Genomic DNA, 22,544 nt, shown 5'->3' with positions numbered 1-22,544 from the left:
TGACTTAAACTTGCTGCAACAGCACTTGCAAAACTAGTTTATCAAGTTAACATGGCTTGTTGAATCACTTCAGCAAACAGTGCTGTGATTATGAGCACCCGGCTCCACAGGAGCTGGTGGTGCGGGAGCCAGAGCTCTAGCACAGAAAGGACTATTTTTGGCTCTTTTACTTCCTCTCTGCCTATTGTACAGAGGAGAGCTGGGTCGAGTGAGGACGCCAGCATAACCCTCGGGTGCTTCATGGAGGCTGGTTTCGAGAGGGAGGAGGAGGAGGAGGAGGAGGAAAGGGAGGCAGCTGAGGCAAAGCAGAGGCAACAGGCGGCAAAAAGCAGAGGAGAAGGAAGAAAAGGAGAGAAAGGAAAGGAGGGGGCACCCCGAGGAGAACGAAGAGAAGAAGGAGCAGCGGCGGAGCGGGAAGGAAGCGGGCGGAGGAGGCAGCCACGAGAGGCGGGCGCAGTCGGGGCGGAGGGAGGAGCGGGCAGGCGGGCGCAGCCAATCCAGGGGGCTCGTCCATTTTTCGGTGCGAGTCGGGCACGTCGGTGGGGTGATGCTACGGCTCCGGGAAGCGGCGGGGAGGGCCGCGGTAGCGCGCAGCCCGCCCGCTCGCCGCCGCTGAGGCGAACGCCGTTTCCTCCTGGTCCCCGCCGCCGCCCGGCCGCCCCATGGCTGGGGGCGCCGGCCTGCCTTGCGGCCGCGCTCAGTAACGGAGCCGAGATCTGCCCGCGCTGCTGAGGTACCGGGACTCTGCCCTGAGGGCGCCGAGCGGGCAGCAACCGTTGGGCGAGGGGCCGTTGCGGCGCGCGGGCAGCGACCGTTGGGCGAGGGGCTGTGCGGCGTCCAATGAGCAGCGCCCAGCGGCCGTTAGGGGGCGGGAGGAGCGGGGAGCGGGGCTGTGCTGGGGCCGCAGAGGGGAGAGAGGCGGGCGGGGCGCGCGGCAGCGGGAAGGGCAGAGCGGTAACGGCGGGGCGGGAGCGCGGGCCGTTCACGGGGTGGGAGGGTGAGAGTTCAGCGCGGGGCTGGCCTCGCTGCTCCGTGCCCACGTTCATTCATGTGAAGCCTCCCTCCCCTTGCAGGCTGCTGCTTGCAGTTACCGCCCTGGCATCTAGAGGAAAACCCCTCGTCCAGCCTTGTTCTGAGCCGACTTGTTGGCTGAAGCTCCGGAGGGAAGGAGTTTACCAAGGGGACGCCCCTGCGTTTCATGTTTCGTCAGCCCGACAGCATTTTGGCTTTGAAACCGTCCTGCTCCTACCTGTTTCCGGACAGTGACAGGGAGGAGAAGAGGCACTATCCCACCATGTCCCGCTACAGCCTCCATAACCTCCTGGACTGGCTGTACGGCGGCGTGGACCCCAGCTTTGCTGGCAATGGAGGGCCAGAATGTGCTGCCTTCCTCTCCGGGCAGCAGCGTCTGTTGGAGAGCTTGGTCTTCCTCAGTGTGGGTTTTGTGGAGATCTTCTTGTCCTTGTGGAAGCTGAAGCAGCTGCATTCCAGGGAGCTGGAGGGTCATCTGCTACGGCAACCCCAAGCTAAGCAGGAGAGCTTGGGCAAAAATCTGCTACTGGTGGCTCTCTGCCTCATCTTTGGGCTGGAGGTGGGGTTCAAGTTTGCTACCAAGACTGTCATTTACCTGCTGAATCCATGTCATGTGGTCACTATGATGCAGGTAAGTCCAAGGTTTGGAAGTTTCTTTTAGCTTTATACCTGCAAAGCAATAATTTTGTATAGTCAGTTGTGGACCAGTAGTGCATAGCAAGCGTACGAATGCCAAGAACTGATATAAACTTTTTAACGCTGGTTTAGTTTTTGATAGGCTGAACTGACATCTACGAAGAAACAAAAGACAAATGAAAATACTAATGTCAAACTTACTGCTTGGGAAGGCAAAGAATAAAAGCTCTTATTATTTACATTTACTTGATCATTGCTTCAAGAATAGAAAATGCTGTTTCCAATGACAGTAGTGGTAAAATTTGCACCAAATTTAATCAAAGCGAGGCTATTGCTAAAGAGCCTGTGTAGTTCTCGGGTAACTTTTTAGGCAAGTGGTTTTTTTTGTTTGTTTGTTTTTTTTTTTTTCTTCCATGGATACAAATGTGAAGTTGTGAAGTTGTTGAAGACATTACTTATTCTTCTGCAGAAAACTTTCATTTTGACCTTCTAATTTTACAAGCTGAATGATAAGGAAACCAGTGTTACCTTTGTCACGTTTATCTATGGGATGAAATAACTGAGCTGCCGAATACATCTGGGTACACTGTGTAACAATAACTTGTGTCTTGTGTGCAGATGTGTTTTAATATGTATTTTGTAGAGCTGTTGGAATAATGGAAATGTTCATAAGGTTTAGCTATCACAGTTAATTTTTATGAACTGTATTCTCCAATAGTCCTGTACATGTATCTAGAAGTCACCTTTACTGAGACCGTAATTATTTTTAGATGTTTTACAAGCTCATTTATTATTGTATTTTATTTCTGTAATGCCTCAACTCTGGACAATTTACAAAATTTAAGAATTCATAAAAGAATGTCAAAGAAACTTTCATAAAAGCTTCCATGATGAAAACAACTGTCTAATAGCAATAACAAATAAAAACAAAACCAGTGTAGTTCTTAGCCTCCCTTTGCAGAAGGCAAATAATCTGAAGACGCTGATCTGTGTCAGATCAAACCAGTTCTTACTTTCACTCCTGGAGAGCATTTCCCAAAGAAGGATTGGATTTGAGAAATGAAAAGAAATTGAATGTGGCTAATTTATTTTAACTCAATATTTACTGGAAGGTTTTCCTATTCTCTGGGTTAGAAGGTAAGGTTAGATTACTGTTAAAACAGGTAAGCTTAGTTCCCTTGATATGGTATGATATTATGTTACAATAGAAATATAATATGTATATTATAGGTATTCTGAAAAAACTTGAATTTATACGTAAATGAAGGAGCTGCTACTCTTTAGCTCTTTTATTAATGGTCTCCTCTGGGAAGACAAATATTTAACTTTTGAAATCAGGGTTTGACAACTCTTTTTAAATAATGTCTTCCAGCCCACAGTTGTGAAAGAGTTGTGGAGGATTCTTAAATCTATGCTAATAACTAATTAAAAATTAGTTATTACACAGCAGTTCAGAAAGGTGGTGAAATTCTGTGAAATTCAGAAGACGGTGTGCAAAATGCTAAAGTTATGCCTCTTCATCTGTACGCAGCTGCCTTAGGAAGGCTTATGTTTAATGTAGAGGATGAAAGCAGTTGCAAAACAATAGCTCTCATAGAGAAAACAAGTTGGATACCAAGATTGACGTCCTCCATCTGTAAGAAAAACTATATACAGTTGGAATATTGTAATTTTTCTTCTGCTCCGATTTTGCTCATGGCAGCAGGTTGGTGATGAGATATATGAAAATACAATGTTACCATTTCCTTCTGTTTGTACATAATCCTGCTTCTGGGCCTAAGAATAGGAGATGAAGAGATGAAACATGCTGCAACATTTGAGGTCATTTCAAACGGAAGCTAACAGTAGCTGTTGGTAAAAGTCTCTTCTTGCACTCAATTCCTATTTTCCTTTTCTTCAGCTTACACTATTTCATCTCGAAGCAACAAAGGCTCTGGGCTGTAAGCCAGAAAATATTTGGACCTGGGAACTGCTCTTTAATTTTCTCAGCGTAAAAGCAGAAGTCCTGCTTTTAAATGACCTAAAAGTGAAATGAACTTACAAAAGACTTAGATCTTGTGGTGTATTTGACTAGACAAAACTGCATAATATAATGGTTACTGAGTTCTATGCATCTATTTTGTTCAGGTGTCTAATTCCTGCATATCTCGTATGCCAACCAGCATTCAAATTAAATCTCCTTCACAGGCAGGAAGAACTAGTTCAGATGTGTCATCAGAGGACAAAATTTTGGTCAAATGAACATACTAATTTAAACTACCAAAATGGTTCCCTTGGTTAATCAGCTTTAGAGAGCTGATGGTCATCATGTCGCTTAGTTGAATAATCTATAAGTAATACAGTTTATTTCCAGACCTTGACTTCGTTTGTGTTTTCTTGCTTAGCTTTTGGAGGAAGAATGACAATGTTTTTGCTTTTCTTCACTTGTGACTTAAGAGCAGCACCATTTAAGGAAAAAAAAAAAAAAAAGTGGGGGGAGGGAGGGAAGAGGAAACCCGAGCTTTTTACTGCTTGGTAAGTGTCCAGTGTCCCTTCCACCTTTATTTATATAAAAAATAAAAAGCTTTTGTAGTATCTTTGACAGCTATCACATAGGGTGGAGGTGTATTTGTGCAGGGCAATTATTTGGTTGGCGTGGTGTGGCCAGGGAAGTGGCCTTTATATTAAGAATTATGTTATTATTTACTTTTTTTTTTTTTTTGGTTAAGTTCTTTCTCTGCATAGAGTACTCTTATTGAAGATGATTTGAATACAGAAAAAAGTGAGAAAACACATTTATTAAGACTGAGTATGTGACTGGACCAATGATACTGCTGTAAACCTGGTGTGAAAGGGTACGTTAAAGGGGAGACATTCTAAGACTACTAGTGTATTGCCCTGTTTTTCGCCGTATAGAAAGAAAAGATACAGCATATGATTAGGAATGAATTTTGCACTTAAAGACAGTCTATTCTGGTCAAAGGTCTATCCTTAATTTTTTTATTTTTTATTTTTTTTATCTTTTAGGAAATAGTGACACGTTGCTGGGTGGTTCTATCAATCTTTCTAGGCAAAGGGACCTAAATTAAATGAAAGTGATGGGAGGGAGGAAGGCAAGGGACAGAAGTGCAAAAAATATAGAGGAGTTCAGTTCCTTGTAGTGACCTTGAGCTGAACTTTGTATGACTAGAATCAATGCTAAGTACATCTGTAATCTGAGAAATACTAATCTCTCTCATGACATGGCAGAGCATACCCGAGCACCTCGAACATCCTGCTACCAGTGAAATCCTCTTTGGCAAGAAATAAGGCCTGCTGGCTAGAAATATTGGTGCTCTCAGTGCCTCAGTTGTTCTCTGTTGTCGATTCCAATAACTGTCAAATTTTTATTGATTTTTGTAATTATCTTTTTAAGTAATGACTTTCTTGTGTTTAAGAAACACTGCCAATTGAAGGCATTTGGCATTGGCTTAGAAGATTTGACTGTTGCTGTAATTAATGTCATAATTTTTTACCCATCTGAAAAAAACGTTCTCTGATAACTTGAATGCTGTATGGTTTGATTCACTATTTTGCTTATTTTTAGTAAATCACAATAAACCACAAGAAAATCAAGAAATATTTCATGAGCATAAGGCAAAGCAAGAATTCTTATTCAGAAATAATATACTAATTCATAATTTAGTCAATATTTTTCATAGCAAACATATCTTAATGCAGTGAGTTGAAGTTTTCAATCTAAATCAAACTCTATGTGTGTAAGTGCGCATGTGTGCATATATATACACATATATAGTTTTATGTCTATTCTGTTCTAAAGCTCATCCCCTTGCTGGAAGTTTGGCCAGGAGATGCTGTATCTCGAGCTGAAAAGGTCCGCTGTGCTTTTGTTTTAGTCAAGAGTATCACAGTGATGTGTCATGCTGCCAATTATTGTTCTAGCTGAGGAATTAGGATTTAAAGCTCCAAGTTATGCCTCTGTTTTGAAGTTACTAGAATTTAGGAATATGTGCAGTGCTTGAGGATAATCCTCAATTCTGCTAATTCTTCATTGTTACCTCCATTTAATTCTGGGGCCTTTAGAAGAGAGTAGTAAAGGTGAATATAAAAAGCAGAGAACTTGGAACAAGTTACCTGACTCTCTAAACAGAATTAGTATTTGCATGATTTGAAATTCTACATTAGATGGAATGGATGGAAAAGTTTATAACTTTGTCTTACTGCAGGGTTACTAAGTGGATATTGGTCTCTTTAGTCATCATCAATTATCAGAGATTTAAACTGGACATTGGTCAAATCGTACTGTATACAATGTGAGCAACATGTTGTGGTCAGACAGATGCTGAAAATACTTTTTCATTCTCACCATTTTTATTTACTTAAGAGAATGAAGCTCTTAGTAATTGTTTCAGAGTACTGCCCAGTGCTGTAATGTGCCAATGTTAGCTGTAAAAGCTTTTTTTTTTTTTTTTTTTTTTTTTTTTTTAAAGATGGATATTTACCAACATAGCAGTCTGACACACCATTCTGGGTAGGCTCTTTGCCAGTTCCTTAAATTGATGTTTCAGGAATAGCTGTCAAGACCTTTGGTGCCCTCAGAGGAATGGCAGAATAAATCAAATCGCAACAATAACTTAACGGGGCACTATATAGGGTCCAGAAAGACATGAATTTCATCTTCTGACTCCTGCTTTTAGATAGAGTTGTTTTGTTGTCATCCTTGTGCTGCTGTAAATGTTTAGCCTCTTAATAGCAGTTTGTAAGTTTTACTGCAGTGGTTGTGCATCAACCACATTCATTGCAGCAATTTGAACTGTGCTGCTGTTCACTGAGAGGAACCTTCTGTACCAAGAATTTGAAACCTCCTTAGAGTGTAACAGGACTCACGTTTCTCATGACAGTTCCTCGGAGCTTTAGATAAATATAAACCCTTACAACATTCAAATTGACACGTAATTAGTTCCAAGCAAATTTAATTGTTAATACTTAATAAAATGCCAACTTAAATTATGAAGAATATGGTGTTATATACCATGTCTTTTTGGATTATGTCACTGTTCCTGTTTTTTTGGGTAATCTGATGTTCTATTAAAATGCATCTATGACATTTATTATCATCAGTGTGGAATGTACTTAGCATGGTGCAGAGTTAATTTTTTAACATAATCAAAACTAACCTATGACTCTGGATCCAGGGAAATAAATATAGGCTAGTCCCTGAAGATATAGTGGCTGGTGATTCTCTCCAAAAAAAAAAGTTCTCTCTGATGATATGGAAAATAAATTATGGATATTTTGCCTTAGAAAACATTGGCTGGACTGCAGGTTACTTGTATTTTACTTTTATATAGGGCTCTGCAGTGCGAGTTTAGAAAATTGGGCAAGAAATTTTCTATTTGTTTGTCCAGCTGAAGAAATTACAAAGGGTATAAATAGATGCAGTATTGTGAAAGGACTGACAGTAGTTGAAACTCAGCTTTCTAGAGAGCCTGCAAAGGCAAGCATGTATGGGACGTATATTTTTAATTTTCTCTTTCGGAATATCAACTTTTCTGATGGGCTCTGCGAGGCACTTACAAGGTGTCTCCACCCTGCCTGGAACAAAACTACAGAAAGTGAATTATCCAAAAGTTGATCTTCTAGTCTATCAAATTTGGTTGAAATTGGCCAAAAAGATCAGAAAGTAGTACAGGCAGAATGCTTGTATCTGCACAGGTGATAAACATAAAATCCTTTTTAGAAGGCAGCCGTATGGCTTTTAAATGATATGGCTGCTTTGTGCTGAATTGATTATTAATTAAAAATAGTCCAACACCTAACGTAAACCTGGATGCTGAATCAAGGCTTTATGGTAGAGTTACTAAAGCACATTACTTTCTGATAGGAAATAAGGTGGTTGTTTTGAACTTGTTTTTAGAATGATTTCTAGAATTGATTAACAAAATCTGCTTGAATGTTCCTTGCCCTATGTTTTATCATTGTGGGGGGAGGAAAAAGAATGTTTTTCGCATTTATAGTAAAGGCCAATGTATTGTAACTTTTAAAAATATCTTTTAATGTCTTTTGCTGTAGGTGGGGACTTTGATACACCTAAGAAAGAGTAAAGGCTTTTATTTAGGTGCAGATTGAAGGGCTTGCCCTCCCCCCGCTTTTTTTTTTTTTTCTTTAATTCATTCCAGAATTTGATCACGGATTTTTTTTTTTTTTTTTTTCATATTGCCTCTGAATGTTGCAGATAGCAATTAAAGCTAGCCTCTCCAAGTTTTCATTTCAAAATAGTGTATTAAAACAATTTATGACCTGGTTAATTGAGCGTGACTGGAGTGTTTGAAAAGAAAGATACATTTCCAGCCTGCTGCTGCTGCAAGCAGACACTAAATTAAACAGATGGCTCACAGAGACAGGCAAGATGTTGTTATTAAAGGTAAATGAAATCTTCTCTGCTGCATTTATGAGATATAAGAGTTTTATCTGTAGCATGCTCAGGTAACTTCTGCCTGAAACAACTTTCCTTGGACTTCTGCAAACATTGCTATCTATGTGATGTGTGTTATTTTGGCTGAAGTTTACTCTGGATTGGTTAATTATGTTACTTGTTCTTTCCTTTCTCTTCTGCCTTTTTGATTGTCTTCTTTTGCCTGTAGTTTATTTCTGATCAAGCAAAATCATCTTTCTGTGTATTTGCTTCTCAGGAGGACAAAGATTAGTAGAATACAAGTATTTCATGACCAATTTTGACTATACTCTGTTCCTCAATTCACTGATTCAAAAACGAAGTCATTAAGACACTTCTAAAGGGAGTTCTTGGGTATAGTATTTTGTAGAGGGTTGGAATATTTTGGAATCCTAAAACTGGAGAGGCAGCCAGGTTATAGGAAACAAAAAATCAGTTAGCTTTCCTTCCTCAGAACACACATGGAGTGGCACAGTAATATTAAATAAATTGTATGGTATCCAGGCCTAGATATTTGAAGAGATATTTTACTTCAGATTCATTATTGCTGTTTTGCTCTTCAGTATTGAGTGTTTATGCTTGCTTCCAGTGATTAAAAGGATAGAACTTGGCAGGAAATCTGTGAAGGGCAAATGTGATGCTTTGTGGTATCTGTGCATTGCTATCTTGTCAATCCTGCCAGGAAATTAAAGATAGGGAAGGCATACTTTGCAAAATATTCCCTTTAGATTAGTTGACAAATGAAGAGTTGAGGCATTTTGTAGGACTTCAAAATTACTTTCATCTCATACATTACTAAAGGAATAGTGAGGATTGCCTTTTATCCCTCTGTGCTTTTTGCCTGGCAGGAAAGGATTGATACACAAGGGAAAGAAATGTTCCATTGACCTCGCTTAGGAGTGGTGTGAATCCTAATAGACTTTGCTCTGTTCACTTCTTCGAACAGTGCATCTGAAGTCCAAATGAAGAAACATTTTGCTCCCCATGCAGCTCTGTAGTCTCTCATATGATCCTGTTTGTGATTAGGGAAGTTTTCCTGAATAAAATCATGCATCATCATCTTGATACGGTCTTCAGAATGGTCCTTTTATATAAAGGCTGTGCTACCTATCACAAAATGCAGACGACTAATAAACTAGATCTAGGAAAATAATGATCTCCGATGTTTAAGGAACTCGGACATGATATTTCTTGGAAATTCCATCAAATACTGAATGACTGTTATCGCATTCCTGTTCATTCTAGAAAATTTTTAAGTATATTACTGGAGGGGGAAAAATGTCCCTTTCCTTCCTTGCAGTCTGTCCCAGATCTGCAGATATTACATGAAGCTTTGTCTGCTTTCTTAGTACATGATTCAAGAAATGGAATATGGAATAGGGTGTTTCTAAACCCAGTCCTTGGCTCAATGCAACCATGAGTTTAGTGTCTGAGGTCTCCTCCCAGTAGATGAATAGTTAAACAGTGCAGTACTCTACCTTACAGTCCATAGCTTGTAACAGCCCTGCTGACCCATCATGTGTTCTGGTGTGACCTTTGTATTTGGGCTTGTGAACAGGGAGTGCTGGTCAGGCAGTACTTTGTGCCAGAAATATTTCCCATAGGGATGGAGGATAATTTATGGTCTTGCAGAGCAACTACGAATTTGACTGACTCTCTGATTTCTATTTTCTTTGGGTCCTCAGGCTAGAAGTGACCTTCAGTTTGCAAATTTACCAATGTTTTGATTTGCTTTGTAGTTTCTTACTTGAGAAGAATCTCAGAATCTTCTGGGCCTCTGCTGGTGAAAGATGAAAGATTGCTTTCTCTTAAGCTTCTTGACCTACAGGCCACAGAGGAAACACATTGATAACAAGACAGGGTTTGTATCCTGTCTCTTGCTCCCATCACCTCAAAATCACCTGAACTGATCCATGTACAGAAGCTATTCAATATATTTTGATCATTTTTGTTGGCTTCTGTAACCCTTTCCCAAATCTGCTGTATTTGAGTGGTCCATGGGAGGCGGGGGGAAGTGAAAGGGAAGAGGATGACCAGAACTATGTCCAGATTTCAGCCTGTCAAATAATGGATATTTTATAGCTAATTTTTCCTCTCTGAAATGTTAGTTCGCACATTTTGGGTTGCCAGTTGATCCTTTTTTCCCTTTCCTTTGTAACCCATGAAACTGTAATGGATAACACATCTGGCAAAATGAGAAAGGATACTGAGGTCAGTTCTTACCTTTTTACCTAAATAGAAAGTTTAGCTATTCTGTCTTGAATGTATGCAATGGTGATCCAATAAAAACATATGAAAGAGCCTCCTTCAGTGTACTTTAAAATACATCTTATCTTCTGTGAGCGGTGCACCAGCTAGGGTTGTTGTCTGTGCTAGCCTGAGCAAATAAAATCTTCAGAGTTTCACCAAGAAAACAAAAACTGGGTAGTCTTCACAGCCTAATATGATATTGTTAAGTTTATTAGACTTAGCTGTTTCCTACCACAAGTCTAAGGACTGCATTTCCCCTGTGACAGTGAAATATAATATTATTCTGGGATAAGTATGTGAACAATCAGTACATTAGAGCTTATGAGCATGTCTGCTGTGAACTAGGTATTTTCAGGCTGCTAATTACTACGTGAGCTGAATGATGGTGCTCTCTAATGTTTAGATCTACTTTGTGAAATAATGCTTTGTAAATCTGATACAAGGGCTCTGTGAAACATTCCTTTGAAGAGTTTGTGAGGTTTATTGATTGTGGAAAGTAGGTATTTAGCAATAAAGCATTGCTATTTAATTGCTAAAACAGAAGCATTCAAAGATCTATTTCATTACCGTAAAATTCTAACATAAACATTCTAGTTAAATTCTCTGCTATCCTTTCCAAAAATGGAAGTCAAACACATTTTTTTTCTGAAAGCTCCCTCATAGCAGAGAGACTTAACATGCTCAAAAATTACTATCTATTTTGCCATCACAAATCCTGGAACTGTTTGTTGTTGTAGAGCTCACCTGAAAATGAGCAGCTCTGAATCCTTCTTCTTTACATGTCTCTAGGACAGTAAATTATTTTTGATTAGGTTGATGTGTTCACCTCAAGCTTTGTAACTATTACAACCATACATTTAAAATACTTGTTGCCTTACCACAGTGGTGAGATTCAGCTGGTGCATAGTATTGTGCTCTAGTTTTTCCTCTGCTGCTCGCTGCTAGGAGTGCACTGCAGTGTGTCAGAAAAGTAAATGACTGATATGATTAAGGCATAGTTCTATATAGTCCACAATTGAATGAACTTTAGGTTAGTTGATGGAGATTTGCAAAAATATCAAATGATGCAATAATGGAATGTAATTAATAAGTTTTGGGCACTTTTCCCAGCCATATGGGCCTGAATGGGTAAGGTGATGTAGTGACACATAAGATTTTGTGGTATGTGTATGTTTTTGTTTGGTGGTGGGTTTTTTTTTGGTGTTGGTTTTGTTTTTTGTTTTTCTGCTTTAGCAAAGAAAGCATCCACTAGAGGATTCTCTCATGCATCCACTGCATTCACTTCTCTTTAACCTTCCTTGATGAGCTGAAATGCCCTGTTTTTTAAATAGAAGACTTGAAAGACTCTCTGAATGGCTTTTAAATGCATTTGCTAAACAAATGTCTTGAGGTTCTTTAAACTGATGCCTTTTCCTTGCTTTGCCTCTTGGAGTTATTTTTTCCTGTGTTTGTACTTCCTAAACAGTTATTGAGACTGATGGATGTGAATTAAAGCACACGATAAGTTGATTGGAAAAATAAATGGCTTTATATTATAACCTGTCCTGGCAATAAAATGTTTGAAATGTGCATACTTATTCATATGGTAATAAAAGGCCCTTTTAGCGACAAGTGCTGAATAGAATGATTCAGCCTGCCTGTGGTTGCTGCAGGTACATAACCTGGTAGTAATTAATTTGAACACCCATCAGTTAGGTGACCAGATATGGCATGTAGCACTTAAAAGAAATGTGCTTGTTGAATTTATGCAACTTAGCCTCAAAGCTAATGTGTTCTTCACATATTCACATCTGAAGTGATTTAATGATTTGATTAGTAGCTTGGCAATGAAAAAAAAAATTATTTTAGACTTATTTAGAAACATGATCCATTTTTCACTGAAATACTTTCTCTCAGCAGACCAAACTAGGTAGGAATTCTCTTCCCTCTCCCACCCTAGTTTCTGCCAGTAATGGCCAATATAAGAAAAAGAAAAAAGGAGGTGGTGGTGGTGAACATTGAACACTTGCACAGGTTTTTCTTTGGATCCAGGGTAAAATTTGTTGGTTGATATGAAGTATTTAAATTTGCTGTGAGGGGTTGGGACAACTGTATCAAGGGATGATAGTTATCCTTGAAAGTCAGGTAGGGGTTGTTGGCGTATTTAAAGAAGACTACTAAGGTTATCCATAGAACACATGCTGAGATACCCTCCCATCATAGTTAGGTCCCTGCAGTGCTGAATACCAAGTGTTAATGATGCCAATATTCTCCTTTGCTTCTGCAGCTCAGGACACAGCTCTTGAAGATCTAATGCAAGGTAGATGTTTGTCTATAAAAGCCTCTTAGCACTTCCCAAAGTTAGGCTATAGAGGCTGCTATGGTCGTGAAATGATTGGTAGCTCAGTAATCTGCTTTACAAAAAGCCCTGAGAGAAGTATCTATATCTATGTATATTTAATAATGAGAGAATTTCAAATGGACTAGAATTTGACTTGCTGCTCAGGAATGAACAGAAGCTGCTCATACTGCTTAAATCCTTGTATATGTAGGTAATGTGAGGACTTTTAATTTTTTCATGATTTTTAGTCTTTTCCAGCTCTGCTCTAAAACAGTTCTTCCAGTTAGAAGTGATCTGTGACATACAGAATTTGTGAAGAAAAATGTACAAAATAGAGTTTAAGATCATATTACTAATTTTTTTTTTCCTTGTAATGTTTCAGATTTTTCTCCTTGCCTGTCCTCCATGTCGGCTCGCAATGATTCTTTTCAGGTAATGCCTTGTCCTTGCTACATTTCTGTCTACTTGCACAATGTGCTTTAGAAGTCAATCGTGGTTTAAGTCATAAAATATTAAGATATACACTCAGTTCTTAGTTAGAAAGGAATACTGGTTGTACTGAAAGATGAGTCCTTGAACAGAGTCATGGCTTCAAGCGTGGGTGCTGAGTCCACTTACCCTTGTTCCTTTTTTACTGGTGGTGGTTTTGGTCTCACTAGCAACATCTATTAGCAGAGTCCTTGATGAGAGCACAAGTGTCCTACTACAGATTAACCTATGAGCTTGTTTAATTTACATCATGTGCCTTGTACTTTCTGATTATTTTCACATTAGTAGCTAATCTTTGTAGAAGGCCATATGCACAGTATGGGTCTATTTTATTTATTTATGTTGAGATAGGTTAAAGCAAATTCTTCCTGATTTGGGTATTTCACAAACATGTGCAATCTTCTCTGTAATGTTGCTTATTGTTATCAGCTTTAGGAAGTGGTCTAATGGACAAGTGCAGTAGAGTGATCAGCTCGTACTTTTTATAGGCTCTTACCTGCAGGGTCTTAAAAGTTCTTATTCTCAAAGCCCCTCTCTCACAAGCACTGCATTGCAGGGGTTCAGTTAAGTCATATTGTAGGAAGGGTCATGGGGCTTCCCGGACAGGATGAGAATCAGGAATGGCTGTAGTTGTCACCATGACAGTTCACTTGGCTCTTTCCTGTCTTAGTCTAAGCAGTGACTGAAAAATATGATGCTGGGGGCCTGTTTCATGAACTGGTTTGGAGGTGTTACTGTCTGGCTGCAGCTTTTTCCTGCTGCTCCTTGTTTGGGCAGGGAACAGCTGAATGCAGAGATCAGTTCTAGTGCCTCTTCATCTCAGAGTGTGCAAAGTCAGTCTGGTGTCTGGCAAACCCTGGATTTGTTACGCATTTGCAAAGGAGTGGTTGCAGGGCAGAGGCTGCAGTATTTGTTCTTTTTCAGAGTGAAGCTTTTTGTTTTCTGACATCCTGACATATAAATGACATTTGAAGAACTATTTAGGAATTATAACAACTTTCCCCCACTTCTAGTTACTTATAAGCCTTGTAATTTTAATAGAGTTTATGACAGGCAGTGGTTATAGAATGAATTTTATGCTTTACTTTGTCTCTTCTATAAATTAAAACATACTGACCTTATGTCTGTGTGTATCTGATATGATGGTGGTTCAGGGAGAGATGACTGAAAGCTGTACAAAATACATCACCGTAATTTAAAGTAATTCAATACCCTTCTCTTTTCTTGAGATTTGCTGTTGCATCTTAAATAAAGAATTATATTTGTTAAGTAACTAAAAAATCAGACTTCTTTGAAATTCCTAAGATTTTAGTTTGATGTTATGTACATCTATCGAGTTAGATGGAAGTAAAAACTTTATAAAATCTCTATGGTAAGCTCCAGAAGCAAAATGAACAGGAAAATTCCAATCATTCAGCAGCCTGGACCATGAACAGGATTAATATGAACAGGAAGCCTAGACCTTCTAGGAATCCATAACTCATTATAGAAAGCAGTACTACTTCAGGAAATTATTTAAATGCTTATTTAAAGAGAGGTTTTTACCCTGGCTATTGCAGTTAACAGTGACTTATTCAAATTCAAGGCAGCAGAATCTTCTGAAATCTCTTGCTGCTTTTTATGGAAGACATACTACATAAAATACTATGTAACTATACATAATATACACATGTAGCATGCTAAATAAAAACATTGCATTTCATTACCAATCTATGAAAATGATGTCTCATCTCTCTTCTAAGGTTACAGATGCATATGTTAAATGGAGCGCTCTTGGCACTGCTGTTTCCTGTTGTGAACACGCGCCTGGTGAGTGTGCAATACCTTTCCTTTCCTCCAACATTTCCTTCTATGGTACTTTGTCTAGAAAGGTACCTGATCCTTGCTTGAGCAGTCTTTAGAGATGGCTAAATTACACAGATTTGGTTGAGGAGCTATACTTCTACAATACTAAGCAGTTTTGATGGTTAAAATTTCTTGCTGCATTTAAATTCACTGGTCATGGAATATCTTTATTTCTGCAAATAGCTCTTCCCTCTTAATTAATTTCAGCAGAATTAATACTATTTGCATAATGAATCTGAGTGATCTATAAATACCCGCTAGATTTTTGTATTGAAGAGATAGCCAAGACACTGAGAAAAATGATGGGGTGAGAGAGTTTCACTCAAAGCAGGTAAGTTAGCTATTTTACTAAGATCTTTCTGATGATTATCTAGATTATCACTGAGTTGCTGCTTCTGCTATGAAGAACTTGCTGTTTTGAATAGGTTAGATTATTAACACTTGCAAGTAGCTGCCTTTCTTCATCCCAGTCCCTTTTATAAAGCTATCTAGAAGGTGGTTCTTCTACATTGCAGAGGCAAATTAACTGCTTCCTAAATGCAGTTTTTAATTTGTATTATTTTAGCAGTGTTTGAGTCAACAGTATTGAAAGTCTGGAACTGAAGAACTAGTTTCTTTTCAAGCAGATGCTTGTAAAACTATAAATACATGTATAAGAATATAATATATAGATGAAAAATATAAAAAGAAATGTAGACTTTAGAATGGCTAAGTTGTCCAATGGAGCTGTCAAGGATGATTTGACAGCAGGGTGACTTAGAGGCTGGTTACTAGCTTGTGCTACCTTTTGTCCTTGTCTTTTACAGGGTAAAGAGGTTGTGGGGAATAAGTTAATGCAAAAAAGTACTTTCTCTCTCACACATGATTAGGTTAATTCTGAACTCTAAATTCTTTTGTAGGGTGGCAGCAGCGCAGTCAGGAATGTAGCTGTAGCATCATATCGTACCTGTGGTGAGCTTAACCTAGTAAACTTCGGCAAGCAAGAGCTGTAAAGATGTGGCAGTGCAGTTTGTATAGGCTGCTAATACAAAGACATATTCAGTGTTCCACCATGTCTTGACTCTACGAATAATCTTCAGCACAGATTCTCTTTATAAACCTCATGACTGCTTGTGCATGCTAACACTTCCCTTCAGTAGCAGATGCAGATTCTGATTCTCTCCCTCTGTGTGTGTGTGTGTGTGTGTGAAAATGAAAACTAGATAAAATCGGATAAAACCGATCAATTAATGCTACCTTAAGGCATTATATTATAATTCTCTCTTCTGACTGTATTGTATAGAAGATGACAGATGTCTACTTAAAGCTGAGATTCATGGTTTATTTTTGGGTACGGGGGAGGATCAATATATATTTGTATCAGTTATAGACAAGCAGGTATGTATCAGGAAATCTGAATGCAACAAGCTGCCCCTTTTAGACCCTAGCATAGATGTCACACAGATGGGTATCTGATACTTAGCTACAGCCCTGGTACTCATGTATTTTAAGTGGCTTTGCTCCTGACATTAATGTCAACATTAACATATCTTTCTTTTTGCCCATTTGAGTATGTGGAAATCCCTTAGTAATCTACACCAGGTAGACAAACTGGTGCTTAAGCTGTAGAAATGGTTGAATAGTGTAACAGTAACTTCAGCATTGGTCAACTTTTTGGCTACTTGCCAATTTGGATGCTTGCTTGAGAAATGAATCCTAGCAGGACTGAAAATAATCTGTTTTCTGAGGACCGCTTGTGTTTTTGTTTTGGATTTTTTTTTCTTTTTGAAAACTTCATGGTCTGTCTTTGGTCTCTTAAACTTCTTTGGCAGCTGTCCCTCTGCCAAATAAGTCATCTGCTATCCTGAATAGGCTGAGAAGTAATCAACATCTGTTACATGGACCTAGTAGCTGTTTGCCCCCTATTTTCTGCACTATGCAGCTTTATATAGGTTCCCCCTCTCTCCCATTTCATGTATGTTGTGGTTTTCATTGCAGGTTAAATTTTAAAATCAGCTTGTCATTCACTTGTGGATTACTGACCCTGTCTAGGAAACAAGTCATTGATTATGAATCTGGGTTAGTGACTATGTGTAGGAAAGCTACAGGCGCAGGATGCCGCTTGGGGCTTTCCTGCAGACACGCAGCCTTCCTGCTGGGTGTGCTACAGAAAAGGGCAGAGCTGAACTACCTCTGTGCCTTCTTCTGCCATACCCTGCAGTCTTTGTAGAGGACGGTGGATGGAGAGCTCTTGCACAGCACAGTGCTTGGCCTATTGTTGCAAATATAAAGCCAAGGTATAAATAATTAACAGAGGCAGGAGTACTGCTTTCAGAAAATAGAGCGAAGTAGCAACATGCTATCCCACTGAAAACCACCTGCTTAGCTGAAGTGGCTTTCGTCTAGCGTTTTACCCTGCTTTGTGGGGCAGGGAGAATCATCATCTAAATAACAGACTTCTGGGCTCAACTTTACTTGAAGCTCTGCAGTTCTGAAAAGCTTTTTCTAAATCTTAGTGCAGTCAATGGACAGACCTAATTGTTTCCTTAGGGCAATAGCTGGTTTAAGTTAGGACATCCATTGTGTTCTCAGAGGACTGCTGCTGATGGCCAGGACTTTTCTTGCTCAGAGACAAGTGCTGAGCTACAACATAGTTCTCTTTTCTACAGTCTCTCAAGCAATGGAATTAGCTGCTAAGAGTTTAGCTAGACCAGTGAACCTAACTTACCCATTGCTGGGATGAAAGCTTACTGCCTGCTCACTTTATTCTTGGTACGTCTCAAGTGAGCCCTTAGCAAGTGTCCTGGTATGTGGCACTTCTGACACTGCACCACTGCACTGATGTGGGTGCAAGCAGCAGATATGGCTACTTTTGAGGCAAACTCTTCCTGAAAAACAAAACACCATACATTTTCTGATGAAAGTTTTGTTAGGAAAATGTAAAAACTGAATAGTCTGAATGTCAATTTATTTAACATTTATTTATTTAGTCTTATATAGTACTCTGGATTTTGTGTGTATGTCTGAAGAATTGTGAATGTTGGTATTAGGTTGTGTCAAAACAGCATGTTTTTATGCCAGTGTTAAAACCAGTGAATGAACAATGAACGAATTTTTCTTCAAGTAGGAACTTACGATCTTGGATCTTGATTAGCAAAGTAACCAGTATTCTGTATCCATTTATACTGTTAAGAGAGAGAGAGAATGTGAGAAGAATGGAAAATTTGTCATTTTTTTCTTGTACAGGTGTGGATAAAGAAATACACCACCCTTGTTACTAGGGAAGTACCTGTTCTTCTTGAGAGTGGTTGCTAAGTGGTTGATGAGAAGAGACGTGTCTGTTGGGGCCTGTGGAAAGGGTCTACTTTAGAGTTTGCTGGAGCCTGCATTTAGCTACTCATGGGCTTTGCAGCTGCATACTGTCAAATATTACAAGACGAATTTACTCAGGAGGCAGTATTCTGGTCACATATGTTCTACGTGTTGCTTTGATTTTTGGATATGTCAAACTTGCTCACATTCTGAAATGCTAATTTGTTTTCACAAAGATGTCTTTAAAATCCTGGATTCATGGGTGATCCTACATTGTCTCCACTTGCAAACTCTTGTTGCACATTCAAGGTACCTATCTGCTACCTGTGAATGAGTGCTTATTGATAAAACAATATACAGAGCAGACCTTTAGAGCTGGGTGAGTCAGTTGTTCTGTACAACTTTACAGTTAGTCTTTTGTGTTTGTTCTTTTCTCTTTATTGTAGCTTGGCTGTACAGAGAAGTCTGCATTGCCAGTTCCGTACCAGGAAATACACTTGCATAATTAGTCAGGCTTCAGAACAATTGATCTTTCAGCAAAAAAAAAAAAAATGTTGGTTTGTTTTACACAAAAAATCACTACTGCAGCAGAACAAGTGTCACTGTGTTCTCAGAAGTGTCCTGAGCATAATGTTTGTGTAACTGACCCTCACAACGCGGCAAGTGCAGAAGCTCTTTGAAAACCCAAGGATCCTAGAGCAGGAGCTCCTTGGCAGGGAGCGGGTGCCTGTGCTGTGGTATTTGTTAGGAGCTGTTGTTTCTGGAGTGTGCCTGTTCCAGTGGGGAGAGCTTCGGGTTCCTTCCCATTGCTACAGCTGTGTTAGCCTCTTTTCAAATCTTCGTACTTGATAGCCTGTTTTTACCCTCTGTGTCTTTCAACAGGTAATACAAGTAATACAACAAGTAATATAGGAGATAAAGAAAAGATCAATATTCAGGAAAGTTTAGAATTTCTGTGAAGTTCTTCCTTTTGCATACATAACCAGCTTGCTTTAGCTTATTTCCTAAGAATTGGCCGAAGATGTTGGAGTTTGCAATCAAGCAACTAACGAAATCAAGCAGCTGGGTTTAACAGCGTTTACATTCAAAATTAAAAAAAATTAGGATTTTAAACATCACTGTAGTATTTATTTACTGTTTACTGACAGTTATTTAGACTGTTCCTTGACTGTTATTTAGAAAGCATGTGAAGAATGGTGTTTCAGTTTCAACATTATGACTTTAATATCTTCTAACAATAATGGAAGACGGGCTTTTCTTTGCCCCCTTTTTTTTTCTCTTTTAAACAGAGAAGCCATGATAATACAGGAAGACACTTTAGCATTTAAAATGACTGCATTTGAACGAAACCTAATGCATTACTCCTGTGAGATTTCAGACTCAAGTAAGGGTATTGTCTGATTCTCACCTCTGAAATATATTAGAAAAGCATGTCCTTTCAGCCGTTTAAGTGAATGGCAACAACAACCTGGATTCCAAATTTTGAATTAGATTTTTTTTCCTGCCTTTGTTCAATTTTAAATGTATTACGCTTTAGTTTGAGCCTTTTTTAGTAACAAATGGATATAGACAAAGACACTTACAGGGGATGAAAATAACTTCCAAATAGAGTGTATTACTTTTTCTAGCTCATACCGAACTAGAATTAGAATTAGTTTGGCTCTGGTTCAGGTTATTTTTAGAACAGTATTATTTTTGCACAGGCTGTCTGACCTCTCCTCCAAGAGGTAACATAAATTCAGCTACACACACAAATGCATAACAGTGACTTCTCAGAAGTTGTTACCACATGAGGAATACCTAATTTACCACTAGCAGGTAACTTGTTCATATCCATTTTTATGCAGCTTGAAGATTGACTGATATTCATCTATTTTGAATTTTACTGGTTTTAAGAGAAGCACAGTAGTTTCATACATGTATGCATTTGAAAATAAGACCTTTCAAAAAATTTTGCATGGGTTCTCTCAACAGTAACTTTTATTTAAAAAAATAAAATTTGTTGTAATGAAAAGTACTTTCTGTATGGACTTTTATCACTTGCAAGCTAGCAGTTTGTTGTAAAAAGAACTCAAATGGATTCTCATAGGGCATAAAAAGTTTTTCTTAAAAATAGTTCCTTGTGACTCAATTGTTAATAACAAAATATTTTTCTTATTCCTCAGCTACCATTTGAAATGGAAATTTATTACATCCAGCATGTGATGCTCTATGTTGTGCCCATCTACCTGCTGCGGAAAGGAGGTAGGTTTGGCACTTCAGCCTTTTTATGTTGAATTGACCCCACCCACTGGAAGAAGCTGTGCCTAATGGCTACCACAGATTTTGCTCTTTTGCAGCATTACTCTTGTATGTTATTTAACCGTTCTAGTGGTATGTTGGAGTTCCGTCCAGGAAAACAGCGTCAGGCACTGCATTAGTGGAGTAAAATGATGGTATTTTGCCAAAACAGGTTATGTTACTTTCAAGACTCTTGCCTTTTTTCATGTTTCCTTGAAAGTATTGCACCTTAAACTGAGCTGAACTCTTTTTACCCCTAGATCCCAGGTAAATATTAATCAGCTAGTTAGATAATTTCTTGGAATTCTGCAGCTCTAATTAACTGCTGTGGCACACATTAGTGAAACAGGCTGGCTTGCTTGTTATCTTCTCCAACAGGATTAGTATCTGGATTCATTTTACTGTAATATTTGCAATAAGCCTGGGAATCCTAAATCACTGTGCTGACTAGGGTCTTTGTGACCTTCATCCCTTAGAAGGTACATGTTCATTTGGTGCAGTGCTCTGACCCCCTCGCATGTTCATGTGCCTTCAGCTGCTTTATCCAGCAGAACTACATTGTTTCGTTGAGGGAGTAGGAGATCATAATGTGTGATTCACATGTTCAGTAGCTTCAGTTGACAGCCTAGGGATGTGATGCTGAGCAATGGGATACGGTTTAACAAACACGAAAAAAAAAACTCATCCTGTTTCATTCTGGTGATTCTTTTACTTTACAGCAGCAGCCCCTTACAATCCTTTGCACTTACTACACTATAAGGTTGTAACTTTCTTCTTGTTCTTGATTATTGAAAATGATCCAAATAAAAAGTGAAATAATAATTCAGAGATCACTCTGCTTGGCTCTTTAGTGAAATATGCCAGCCACATTTTGTTTCGATGCAACGCTGATAGCATTGTATGCCAGAATTTTAAGACACAGTAAAACAGAAGTTATGTAAACTCCTATTAATTATAGAAGGCAAAGAGGAAAAAACAGTGTTTACAGCCAGGTAATACGTTTTAGGCAATGACCAATCACGCTCTTGTAGTATTACCGTATCACTTCTTTTGATGTCCTTTAAGTTCCTAAATAATGTATCACTTCGAGTTATATATTTGCCTTGCTCTTATGTTTGTCATTGAATGTTGTTTGTGATCTGCCTTGGAATTTCCAAGTGAATGTTATCCTGTTTTTCCTGTGCCTTATATCTGGGGCTGATGGGACTTTTATCTGTAGTTTGAAGGGCTTTGTGTTGCAGTGTCTCCTTTGCAGCCTAATGTGCCCTTTATTAATTTCCAGGTATCTGCTGCCATCTAATGTTGACATGATAGTACTGAAATTTCAAACCCAAACTTAATTGGCTAAATAATCAATTGAGATTGCTCTAGGCTGTGTAACTAACTTCAGTTTCTTATTCTGGTGGTTCCTGCTAGTCACCTGAATTACTGTAATAACTCATTAGCAAAACACATGAACTTTAGTAGTAGTTATGGCTGATGCCACAGATGACTAAATTTATAATTGTTCATAGAAACTCTTGTTGACTCAGCCTAAATATTTATTAATAATTTTTGTCATTTCAATAGTACCTGTGTTTAAAAACACTTTCTAAGTAGATGATACCCTTTATTATATATTGTGCAACTACTCTGTTGTCATGGACATTGATCAGCCCTACATTTACTGATAGTAGCTCTATTTCTATATTTCGGATAGGAAGCTCTACCAGTGAATCCATCAATTTTTATGCAGAAGTAACTGAAGGGGAGTAAGAATTGAGAAAATGAATGGATAGGATGTGAAAAAGTCTATTACTTCAGTTTTACTGGAAACCTATTGAGATTACTGATTGCTGTAATAGAATCTATTACAATATTAATATTTCTGTCAACTGAGTTGAGCAAAACACCTGAAGCAGAGGTGGCTTGATGCTTCTTCTAGATAGAAGTGAATGAATGATTTTGACATGCTAATTGAGTATCACC

General features: G+C 38.7%; 1 protein-coding gene across 1 annotated transcript in view; it reads left to right on the top strand.

Moving 5' to 3' along the window:
• The first annotated feature begins 1,030 nt into the window (after window positions 1–1,030).
• TMEM164 (transmembrane protein 164) overlaps window positions 1,031–22,544 on the top strand; it is a 28,878-nt gene continuing 7,364 nt past the window's right edge. Inside the window, exons 1-4 of the mRNA XM_088527546.1 lie at window positions 1,031–1,663; window positions 13,054–13,103; window positions 14,903–14,969; window positions 20,462–20,540. Coding sequence (XP_088383672.1) covers window positions 1,199–1,663; window positions 13,054–13,103; window positions 14,903–14,969; window positions 20,462–20,540 — 661 coding nt within the window. The 5' untranslated portion in view covers window positions 1,031–1,198. The remainder of the gene's footprint in view (window positions 1,664–13,053; window positions 13,104–14,902; window positions 14,970–20,461; window positions 20,541–22,544) is intronic.

Source organism: Tinamus guttatus, unplaced genomic scaffold (assembly GCF_059628265.1).
Source record: "Tinamus guttatus ecotype Peru unplaced genomic scaffold, ASM5962826v1 Tinamus_guttatus_pri_ptg000287l, whole genome shotgun sequence".
NCBI classification, from domain to species: Eukaryota; Metazoa; Chordata; class Aves; order Tinamiformes; family Tinamidae; genus Tinamus; species Tinamus guttatus.
Note: the sequence above shows the minus strand (reverse complement) of the source record. Positions and strands in the feature narration are given on the sequence as shown.